This window comes from Lithobates pipiens, unplaced genomic scaffold (genome assembly GCF_037356315.1).
Source record: "Lithobates pipiens isolate NorthernLeopardFrog02 unplaced genomic scaffold, aLitPip1_a1.2 Scaffold_3, whole genome shotgun sequence".
NCBI classification, from domain to species: Eukaryota; Metazoa; Chordata; class Amphibia; order Anura; family Ranidae; genus Lithobates; species Lithobates pipiens.
The window spans coordinates 132,956,480-132,969,102 of record NW_027507790.1 but is presented as its reverse complement, the minus strand read 5'-3'; the positions used below and the strand labels follow the sequence as shown (position 1 = coordinate 132,969,102).

Sequence of the window (12,623 nt, the reverse complement as noted above, 5' to 3'; positions counted from 1 at the left end):
CACAACGCTGCCCCCCTTGTCACAATACCCCCCTGTCATACTGCCCCTCGTCACGCTGCCCCCTTTTGTCATATTTTTACCCTCCTCCTGTCACATTACCCTCGTCATATTGCCCCTTCTTGTTAGACGGCCCTCCTCCTTTAACACTTCTTCCTTGTTTTACACTGCTCTTATCACACGGCTTCCCTCTTGTCATACTTCCCAGGTACCCTTTTACTGTCACACTGCCCCCCTCTTGTCACGATATCCCACCCCTCCGGTCACACTTCTCAGATACCCTTCTCCTGTCACACTACCCCCCACCCCCCCTCCTGTCACACTGCCCCCTATCATACTACAGGTCAGGGGTCCTTCATGGTTTCTTTCACTGGGGCCCTGAGGTTTCTAGCTACGCCTCTGGCTCTTATGCTGGCCAAACCTTTGCCAATTTGGAGGCTTTCTAATTTGAATAAAAGGAAACCATTGCATGAATTCGAACAGTTCACGGATGGCTTTGATTTATTTTTTCTTTCTCTTTTAGTTTTAAGCATTCATATGGACATGGCAGTTGAAATGAATTGAAATGCCTTGCAACTGCCCACCGCAGTTTCAATAGTTGGGCCAATTTAAAAGGGAAAACCATTAAATTGGTGAACAGCAGATTGCTGGGGACTTGCATATGAGCAATGGTTTCACTTTATAAAATGCTGAACAATTAAAAATGAACTGCTATGTGTATAGCTGCACCATTGTTTACAATTTCATAATGTATTATGCATAATATGAAGCTACAGGCCTATGCACCCACATACAACCAATACTGTTGACTAATTGAGTGAAATTTCACTGTTGATTTTATTTTCTTCCTATTTGAGACAGTTGTCATTTTAGGGTTCTCCATGCTCTACCACATTCATTGTAGCAGTTCATTAGTGATCACTTTATTTTAATTATAGATTTGGGGAGTAGCACCGACATTTTGTGCCATATGATGCCTTTCTACAGCTATGACATTCCTCATACATGTGGTCCTGACCCGAAAATATGCTGTCAATTTGATTTCAAACGTCTGCCTGGTGGTAGGGTTAACTGCCCGTGGAGAGTGCCCCCAGAATCCATTCATGATGGCAACGTAGAACACAGGTATTACCTTCTTCTAACCCATATTTTTTCTCCTTGCTATCTGTGGTGTAAAGTGGCTGTGCACCAACAGTCTATCACTTTTAGTTTTACAACGCACTTGGGAATATGGGACAAGGTACTGCTTGATATTTCTTCTTTAAATTAAAAATAAATTGTCAAATTCAGCTGTGGCAATCCCCCCCCCCCCCCCCGTTTTTTTTTTTTTTTTTCTGTCGCTTCAGTGGTTGCACAAACTAGTTTCTCTTTGAGTTCACCTAGTAAACCATTAGGAAAAAAATGTTCGTCCAACAGAACTTTAGTGTGCCATCTGTTTTGGAGCTCTCAGGCTGCCTACTTATAGGACCAATAATGCTAAAGTACATTCTGTTTTGTTAAAAATTAAAAGTAAGGTCCATTTCAATCAGCAGGAGATCCTCTCTAACGTTCCCTGCTGATCAGAGCAGAGTGAATGGATGACAGGTTTATGCACATCAGATACGGGTAGAGCATGCTGTGCTCTATGGGCGGTTGTAAACAGACTACGCTTTTACAGCCTTCTCACCCCTATACGATCCACCTATGTGAAGGACGGGTTGCCTTGTGTTTGTTTTTAATGGACCAGATTGCAGGTAGGTGGGTGTAAACGAACAAGTCTGTTTTACACCCGCAGGTCCATAGGGGTAAATGGACTGTCTGATCAGGTCCACCTAAAAAAAAAAAAAAAACTGACCGATGGACTTGATCGAAACAGTTGTGTGAAAGTGGACTAGTCAAAGTCAAAGATTTTTCTATGTATGTTCTCATGTTAGATCTCGATTTTCTATGTGTGTGTGTGTGTATATATTAGAGCTGCACAATTAATCATTAAAAAAAAAATCGTGATCTCGATTCACCCCCTCTGAGGTTCTCTCCTGCAGAGGTTGATTCTTTCAGATAAACAAGTGGAGAAACTATCTGCTCACTCAGCTGTCAAAAGAAAACATCGGGCAGTCTGCCAAGTTTTTTTTTTTTTTTTTTTTTTTTTTACTTGCATCTGTAACTAAGCTTCCAAAAGGATAGAACTGTGTAAATAAATAATCCTGGCAGACTGCCAAGTTTTCAACAAGTGTAAATGCAGGAAGTTTAACCACTTAAAGTCAATCTTTTTCTGACACTTCTTAAGTTAAAATCAATATTTTTTGCTAGAAAAATACTTGGAACCCCAAAACATTATATATATTGTAGCAGAGACCCTAGGGAATAAAATGGCAATTGCAGCAATATTTTGTCACACTGTATATGCCCAGCGGTCTTTCAAATGAATTTTTTTGGGGGAAAAAATTCACTTCAATGAATAAAAAAAAAAACGAAACAGTAAAGTTAGCCCAATTTTTTTTTTTTTTTTTTTTTTTTTTTTTTTTATGTGAAAGATGTTACACTGCGAGAATTGAGAGAATCCTGATCTGTCTTCTAAGCAAAAAAAAATTGATTCTCATTTTAGCCAGAATTGTGCAGCTCTTGTGTGTGTTAAATATAAATAAATGTATATATGTGTGTGTATATATATATATATATATATGTGTGTGTGTGTATATGTATGTGTGTGTATATATATGTGTGTGTGTGTGTGTGTGTGTGTGTGTGTATATATATATATATATATATATATATATATATATATATATATATATATATATATATATATAATAGATATAGATAAAATATTATTATTCAGGATTTATATAGCGCCAACAGTTTGCGCAGCGCTTTACAACATGGGGGGGAAAGACAGTACACTTACAATACAAATCAATACAGGAGGGACTACAGGGCCCTGCTCGTTAGAGCTCACAATCTAGAAGGGAGGGTCAAGTTGAAACAAAAAAGGTAATAACTGTGGGGGTGAGCTGATGGAGAAAATGAAAATACAGTTATTAGGTGTGGGTAGGGTAGGCTTCTCTGAAGAGAAGGGTTTTCAGGGATCACCTAAAAGCTAATAAAGTAGGAACTTTGGAAAAGTCCTGGAGGCGAGCATGGGAGGAGACGATGAGGGAGCTAGTGTGTGTGTGTGTGTGTGTGTGTGTATATATGTATATGTGTGTGTGTATATATGTGTATATATATGTGTGTATATATATATATATATATATATATATATATATATATATATATATATATATATATATATATATATATATATATATATATATATATATATATATATATATATATATATTGTACACACACACTAATAAATATATGTGTGTGTTTATTTAGAATTTCTCACAAAAGGGAGTGCACCCCTCACATTTTTGTAAATATTTTATTATATTTTTTTATGTGACAGCTAGAGTTGCACGATCATCGAGAATCACTATCGCAATTTTTTCCCCAATTGCGATCTTGACAAAAGTGTTTCACGATTCTTTCTATGCAAAGAATTCTCTCTGCTCTTCTGAAGCCACAGCAGTCAAAAGGAAGGAAAAAACCGGGCAGTCTGCCAAGAATAACAACATTCTTCAGCAGTGGAACTTAAGTATAAACATTGTAACAATTTGTCAAAGGAATAGACTTTGTTTTGTAAATGAGAAAAGTTTAACCCCTTACAGACTAAACCTTTTTCTGACATTTGTTGGTTTCAAGTTAAAATAATTTTTTATTTTTTTTGCTAGAAAATTACTTAGACCCCCCCCCCCAAACATTATAATATATATATATATACATTTTTTTAGTAGAGACCCCAGAGAATAAAATGGTGGCTTCAGTATTTTGTCGCACTATATTTGCGCAGCGGTCTTTCAAATGCAATGCAAACTAACCAGTAAAGTTAGCCCAATTTTTTTTGCATAATGTGAAAGATTTTACGTCGCGATAATTGTGATCTTTTTATTCTAAGCAAAAAAATGTGATTCTCATTTTGGCCAGAATCATGCAGCTCTAATGACAATACTGAAGAAATTACACTTTGCTACAATAAAAACAGTAAAGTAGTGAGGATACAGCTTGTATAACAGTGTAAATTTGCTGTCCCCTCAAAACTCAACACGCAGCCGTTGTCTGGCAACAAAAGTGAGTACATTCCACTCCTAAGTCAAAATGTCCAAATTGGGTCCAAAGTGTCAATATTTTGTGTGGCCACCATTATTTTCCAGCACTGCCTTAACCCTCTTGGACATGGAGCTCATTAGAGCTTCACAGGTTGCCGCTGGAGTCCTCTTCCACTCCTCCATGACGACATTACAGAGCTGGTTGATGTTAGAGACCTTGCACTCCTCCACCTTCCGTTTTGAGGATGCCCCACAGATGCTAAATGGGGTTTTGGACTGGAGATGTGCTTGGCCAGTCCATCACCTTTACCCTCAGCTGCTTTAGCAAGGCAGTGATTATCTTGGAGGTGTTTGGGTTTGGAATACTGACCCGCAGCCCAGTCTTCGAAGGGAGGGGATCATGGTCTTGAGTATGTCACAGCACATGTTGACATTCGTGATGCTTTTCGCAATGAATTGTAGCTCCCCAGTGTCAGCAGCACTCATGCAGCCCCAGACCATGACAATCCCACTACCATGCTTGACTGTAGGCAAGACACTTGTCTTTGTACATCTCACCTGGTTGTCGCCACTCACGCTTGACACCATCTGAACTGAATGTTTATCTTGGTCTCATCAGACCACAGGACATGGTTCCTATAATCCATGTCCTTAGTCTTCTTGTCTTCAGCAGACTGCAGACTTTTGTGCATCATCTTTAGAAGAGGCTTTCTTCTGGTATGACAGCCATGCAGACCAATTTGATGCTGTGTGCTGCATATGGTCTGAGCACTGACAGGCTATATATTGCAACAATGCTGGCAACACTCATGCGTCTATTAGACTACCTCTGGATATGACGCTGAGCATGTGCACTCAACTGCTTTGGTCAATCATGGCGAGGCCTGTTCTGAGTGGAACCTGTCCTGTTAAACTGCTGTATGGTCTTGGCCACCGTGCTGCAGCTCAGTTTCAGCGTATTGGCAAATTTCTTATAGCCTAGGACATCTTTATGTAGAGCAACAATTCTTTTTTCAGATCCTCTGAGTTCTTTGCCATGAGATGCCATGTTAAACTTCCAGTGACCAGTATGAGAGTATTTAACACACCTACTTCCCATTCATACCTGGGACCTTTGTAACACTAACAAGTCACTTGACAGCGGGGAGGAAAAATGGCTAAATGGGCCCAATTTAGACATTTTAAATTAAGGGTGTACTCGCTGTTGTCAGCGGTTTAGACATTAATGGCTGTGTTGCGTTATTTTAAGGGGACATCAAATTTACATTGTTATACAAGCTGTACGCTCACTACTTTACATTGTAGCAAAGTGTAATTTATTCAGTGTTGTCACATGAAAAGATATATATCTGTACAAAAATGTTAGGGTGTACTCACTTTTGTTAGATACTGTATGTATGTTTGCGTATGTGTGTGTGTGTGTATGCATGTATGTGTATACGTGTGTGTATATATTTATTATAATATTAGTGCTTTGCAAAAGTATTCACCCCCTTGGCATTTTTCGTGTTTTGTTGCCTCACAACCTGCAATCAACATGGATTGTTTGAGGATTTGCAGAACATGCCCACAACTTTTAAGATTGTTGTTTGCTTCACAAAAAAAAAATAGGACAAAATAACAGAAAAAGTCAATGTGCATAACCATTCACCCCCCTAAAGTCAATACTTTGTAGTGCCACCTTTTGCGGCTATCTCATCTCCAAGTCGCTTTGGAGAAGACTTTGAGCTTGCCACATCATACCACTGGGATTTTGGCCCATTCCTCCTTGCAAAACTGCTCCAGCTCCTTCAAGTTGGATGGTTTGCACTTGTGAACAGCAATCTTTAAGTCTGACCACAGATTTTCTATTGGATTGAGGTCTGGGCTTTGACTAGGCCATTCCAACACATTTACTTCCCCTTAAACCAGTGTGTTTGGGGTCATTGTTCTGCTGGAATGTGAACCTCCATCCTAGCCACACATCACACAGAGTGGTACAGGTTTTACTCAAGAATATCTGTTTAGCACCATCCATCTCTCCCTCAACTATGACCAGTATCCAAGTCCCGACTGCTGAAAACATCTCCACAGCATGATGCTGCCACCACCATGTTTCACTCTGGGGATGGTGTTCTTTGGGTGATGTGTTGGGTTTAGGGCTGCAACTAACTATTATTTTCATAATCGATTAGTTGGCCCATTATTGTTTCGATTAATCGGTTAATAACCTTAAAAAAAAAAAAGTGGTGTATAATTTAGTTAATATGCAACGTTAAAAAAAACAAAAAAAACAAAAAAAAAAGCAATTTATTCTTAAATATCTCTATGCAGTGGTAAATATAAATGACCAACTATATGGTTAGAGAGAAAAATCTCTAATCCACTCTGAGAACAACAGACAGAAGAGATATACTGTATATACTATTAGAGGAGAATTTCCCTAAAAAAAAAATGTAATTTGAAGAACGTTCGGTTTTCTAATCGTTAGTCGGGTCAAATCGATGTTCATTTTCAACCACAGTGACGGGAAAATTTGGAAATGGAAAACTGCTTGGTGAAAGGAATTTTCAGACAGTGGATATGGTTTTCGTTCAGAAATTACACTAATTTTAAAAACAGAATGTTAAAAACAAGTGAAAATTTCAAAACAACATTCTTTCAGCGAATGTACAAAGATTTTTCGTCTGAAAATTGATCCGTGTGGCCAGCATAAGCCTCGGTATGCAGTTTGCTTTTGATCTGTTTCTGCAGTGCTTTTTGCTGTGCGTTTTGATTTTTGCGCACATGATTTTGCTGTGATTTGAGTTTTTGCATTATTATTTTTTTGGACAATTTGTTGGGCAGATTAAAAAACACAATTTGCTGCAAAACCCATTACATGCTTTTCTGCAGCTTCTTCATTGAAGTACATTGAACCAAAAAAGCATTGTTTTGTGTTTAAAAAAGAAGTCCCTGACCGTTTCCAAATACACAGTGGCTGAAAAAAGCATAGCTGTGAACGTGTCCCATAGGAAACCATGTAAATGAACTGTAGTGTGTTTCTGCAAAAAGCACAGATATGAACCAGGTCTAAGACGTTTAGTAACATAATGGGGTTAAAAAAACGAAAAGTAGCCCTTTATGCTACAACAAAAAGCAGATAATCACTAATGTAAGGGGTTCATTTTTTTAAACGGTAGAACTGTGAAAGGTGTATTTACAGTAGCGATTTGCTATTTTTGTACTATAAAGGGCTCATTTGAGTTTTTTTTTTTTTTTTTTTTTTTTTTTTTTTCAACCCCATTATGTTACTGGCCGATTAATCGATTATGAAAATAGTAATCGATTAAGAAATTAATCGATTAGTTGTTTCAGCCCTAGTTGGGTTTGCGCCAGACATAGCATTTTCTTTGGCCATAAAGTCTGATTTTAGTCTCCTCAGACCAGAGCAACTTCCTCCATACGTTTTGGGAGTCTTCCACATGCCTTTTCGCAAACTGAAAACGTGCCATTTTGTTTTTTGCTGAAAGTAATGGCTTTCTTCTGGCCACTCTTCCATAAAGCCCAAGTCTATGGAACGTACGGCTTATTATTGTCCTCTGCACAGATACTCCAGTCTCTGCAGCTCCTCCAGGGTTACCTTAGGTCTCTGTGCTGCCTCTCTGATTAATACCCTCCTTGAGCGTTCCGTGAGTTTTCTTGTGCGGCCGTCTCTTGGCAGGATTGCTGTTGTGCCATGCTCTGTCCATTTGGTTATGATCGATTTGATGGTGTATATGTAATGACAGATCATGTGACACTTGGATTGCACACAGGTGGACATCATTTCACTAATTTTGTGGCTTCTGAAGATGGTTGCACCAGAGCTTTTTATGAGCTTTATAACAAATGGGGGAATATATACGCACATGCCAATTATCATTTTTTTTTATTTATGAAAAATAGTTTTATGTATATATTTTTCCTTCAACTTAAACTATTGTGTTCTGATAGATCACATATAATTCAGATAAACAAAAATTGAACTGAAGGCGTAAGATCTGTGATGCGCTGCCAAATGTATACACTTTTTTTTATTTTTTATTTTATTTTTTTATTTTTTACTGTAAATATGTCCATTTTTATTTTACCAGGTAAACCATTTCCTAAATCCTACCTCTTTGTTTCTCCCTGAATCTCATTGCAGAGCATGGATGATTTTAGATCAGTACAGAAAAAAGTCAAAGCTCTTCCGCACAAATGTACTTTTGGTCCCATTGGGTGATGACTTTCGCTACAGTGATAGCTCAGAGTGGGATCAGCAATACCAGAACTATCAAAAACTGTTTGATTACATGAACTCTCACCCTGAACTCCATGTTAAGGTAGGTTATGTAATTACAGGTCTTTTTTTTTTCATTTTTTTTTTTCATGGTACACTGTTTGAGTGAATGCAGCATTTTCAATCGGATTAAATGCATGACTATTCAGGTGAATGTTCTTTTGCAAAAAAAAAAGCATGAATCTATTTCTAAGCATAATCCCTTTCAGCTCAGTTAAGTTTTTAGCTCGTATCCTTGCTGATGAATGGATGAAGTGTGAAGAAATGTTGTAAAGTAAGAATGCTTTTAAAAATGTATATTTTAATTGTTTATAGTTACAAAATGTAAAGTGAGCAAACGGAAGAAAAAGCTAAATCAAATCAATATTGTGACTGCCCTTTGGTTTCAAACCAGCATTAATTCTTCTAGGTACACAGTGCAGTTTTTGAAGGAACTTGTCAAGTTGGTAGTTCCAAACATTTTTGAGAGCGAACCACATATCTTCTGTGGATGTAGGCTGCCTCAAATCCTTCTGTCTCTTTATGTAATCCCAGACAGACTTGATGTTGCAATAAGGGCTCTGTGGGGGGCCCCAATCATCATTTCCAGGACTCATCCATCGTTCCTTATGCTGAAGATAGTTCTTAATGACATTGGCTGTATGTTTTGGGGTTGTTGTCTTGCGGCAGAATAAATTCGGGGTCAATGACACGCCTCCGTGATGGTATGGCATGATGGATAAGTATCTATTTCTCTGCATTGAGGACACCATTGATCAGGCAATGTTGAGGTCTGTAGACGGTGGTCGACCAAGGAAACTTAATGCAGCAGACGGGACACGTTTTGCTTACTCCCTTTGACATCAGAACATTTACAGCAGTGCCCTCAGCACAGAACTGGCAGAAACCATTAAAACCCAGGTACACTCATCTACTGTACTTTCTACAGGAAATACGTTTCTCTGGCTGTGCACTAGGCTATTTCATACTTGAATAAGACCCAGGCGGTCCCTGTGAATGAAGTCATGGTATTTAAAGATGTCACAAATAAGAGATTAGAGGTCCCCTTTAAGGTGTTTTGGTAGAAGTGGCTCTGTAGCATGCACTGCATTCGGTGGGAGTTTGCCAATCCCTTGAAATCTGGACAAAGTTTGTGTACACTTTCTACAAGAAGCATATCGAGAAGCGGCACTTTGAAGGCCTACAAATTCTTGTTTGGACCATCCTTTGCCTTCATTTATAAGGTGACTATGGGTTAAAGCTTGCTGTTACCCCTTTAAGCGGAGTTCCAACTGTTTCTGTGTTGTGTTAAAGTGTATGTAAAACCCCATATCCTTTTCCGCTATGGAAGCTGCCATCTTTGCCTCTGTTTATTCTACAACTGCCATGATAATGCACATGGGATCAGTTATGACACCAGCATTTGGATGGTTTGACAGTTTGGTTGAGAGCACAATCAATAGTGCCGGAAATGAAACTGTTTTATGGATGGGTTTACTTCCGCTTTAAAAGTGAACAGCTACAAAAAGTGTAGCTGCTGACTTTTAATAAACACTCACCTATCCCATGTTCCAGCGATGTAGCCACCCGAAGCCCCAGTTCTCTCCCCCCGCACTGGCATCACTAGTGTGCGCACCTGGCTTTGACAGCTTTCGGCTTCGCAGCCCATTGCACATGTACGTCCCAAATGGCCGGGCAGTCTTCTGGGACCTGTGACATGTCCCAGAAGATTTCAGGGAGGGAGGTAGAGATAAACTTCCACTCGAGTCGCCTAGGCAGCGGGAGTGGGAGCCAGGTACCTGTCATAACCTAGGTATCCACCCACCCCCCTACCCCAAAAAAGACATGCCAAATGTGTCATATCAGGGGGTCAGAAGTTCTTAAAGCGGAAGTTCCACTTTTGGATGGAACTCCTCTTTAAGAAGAAGGTGAATGTGACAGGTCAGAAACCAGTGTCACCTTTTGGAATCCAAGAAACATTACATTCAGAAGCAGCAAGCCTTGGGCTTTTATCAAATGTCAACATCCTAGTTCCATAAGAACTAAACCCCCCCCAAGTCCTTTAGTACTGGTCACAAATCCTCCTAACAGAGAACGTTGCCCCCACTTGCATAGCTGTGGCTATGTCTGTTGTCTACAGCCAGATCTACCACTTAGATCTGATCTAGAATTTGCTTTCTTGAATCGTGACATTTAATGATCCTTTTATGCTCATAGATCTTTATGGCCTAAATCCTTCACCCAAGCTGAGCATGTGGATTCTGCTTTGGAGGGAAAATCTTTATAAACAGTGATGTAGTGGATAGCACGTTTGCCTAGCAGTAAAGATGGTTGCTGGTTCAAATCCCAACCACGGCACTACCTGCCTGGGGTTTGCATTTTCTCCCTGTGACTGCTTGGGTTTCCTCCAGGTACTCCGGTTTCCTTCCACACTCCAAAGACATGCTTGTAGGTTAAATGGATCCTGTCTGAATTGTCCCTAGTATCTGTATGTATAAATGTGAGTTGGGGACCTTAGATTGTAAGCTCCTTGAGAGGGTAGGGACTGATGTGAATGTACAATGTATGTGTAAAGCACTGTGTAAATTGATGGCACTATATAAGTACCATAGATATAAACAAATATGAGTAGAGTTTTGAGATCAGATGTCTGAGGGAAATTTTTAGTGCACAGAGACTTGAAATGGGGAAGGGGATCTAGAAATGTCTAAGCTGCAGATCTATCCAAAAAGGAAAGGTATACAACTGCGATATTGGAACCCATGTCTCCTAGCTTGGAAACATGCCCGCTGAAAAAGTCAAGTTGTCCTTGTGTGGCCAAATGTTCTCCAGGAAACTGACACGGCTGGAACGAAGTGAGAGTTCATGTGAACTGTTAGAGGACTCAGAAGACAAGAGGGAAGTGGAACTGTTAAATGATGAAGAAAAGGGTGGCGACAGCATAAAATAGTTTTATTAAAATTCTATTAAAAACAAGGACAGCTGCATGTCATGGCCTCGTTTTTGATGGAAGTTCAATAAAACAATAATTTTATGCTGAAAGTGTCACCACCCTTTTCTTCATCATTCTGCATGTTTTGGCTCTGGACCAAGGCTGGCACCTGGCTTGCTTTTATAGCAGTGGAGACCTGTTGATTTGCCTGGAGCGATACAATCCCTTTGTTTCACTATGAAGTAGAACTGTTAGTTCATCTTGGGCTATTAAATATCAAAATTTGTAAATTTGTAAGTTTTACCAGGTAGATGATCACACCATGCCAGTTTTCGGGGGCAGCTCTATTGGGTTCTCCCTGATTCTATTTTTGAGTCTTGGGTATGTTGGCTTTGTTGCCATTTTCCCCTCCCCTCATGTTCACTTTTTTGGATATCTGAAGTAAAGGAGACTGTAAACTAATGCCTAGCAGAGCTAGGAGTGGATCATGCCTGGGCTGGGACCTCTGCCTAACCCAAGTAGGCAATGAGTATGCACTCCTCTGTGTTCTGTGACGTATTCTAAAAAAAGTGTTATAGAAAATGAAAATTTCTTCTTTTTTTTTTTTTTTTTTCTGGTTTCTAAAGAATCCAGTACCGTATTTGCCGGCGTATAAGACGACCTTTTACACTTAAAAAAACTGAGCAAAAAGGACGGGTCGTCTTATACGCTGGGTCCGCTGCTGGGATGCCTTCTGGCTGTCCGGTAATACTGTATGTAGCTTCGGCTACATACAGTATATACCACTGAACCAATCCCAGTGAGCGATGTATTCAAATGAATACAGAGCCTGCTCGGATTGGAGCAGCAATCTCTGCCAATCCGAGCAGGCTACACACAGTAGCCTGCTCCGATTGGCTTTGAGAGTGAGGCGCGGGCTGATGATGTAACAGCCTCCGCCAATCCCAGCAGGCTTTGTATTCATTAATAGAATACATTGCTCGCCGTGATTGGCTCCAGCACCAGAAGGAAGAAGGAAATGGCTCCAGCAAGAACGAAGAAGAAGAGGGATATGAAGCGTCGGAAGCCTTGGAATCGGGGGTCGTCTTAAACGGTGAGTACGGGCAAAACATTTTAACTGTGCAGGTTTTTAGGGGGTCGTCTTATATGCCGGGTCGTCTTATACGCCGGCAAATACGGTAGATGTCCTTGTTTGCTTTTATTTGTAATTTTTCTATTATAATTATTATTATTATTATTATTATACAGGGTTTATATAGCACCAACAGTTTCCTCATTAGAGCTTATAATCTAAAAATTTAAA

The 12,623-nt window shown here is 39.6% G+C and overlaps 1 protein-coding gene across 1 annotated transcript in view; it reads left to right on the top strand.

Annotated features, from left to right (window-relative positions):
• MAN2A1 (mannosidase alpha class 2A member 1) overlaps positions 1-12,623 on the top strand; it is a 215,037-nt gene that overhangs the window by 95,813 nt on the left and 106,601 nt on the right. Inside the window, exons 7-8 of the mRNA XM_077462300.1 lie at positions 936-1,122; positions 8,275-8,452. Coding sequence (XP_077318426.1) covers positions 936-1,122; positions 8,275-8,452 — 365 coding nt within the window. The remainder of the gene's footprint in view (positions 1-935; positions 1,123-8,274; positions 8,453-12,623) is intronic.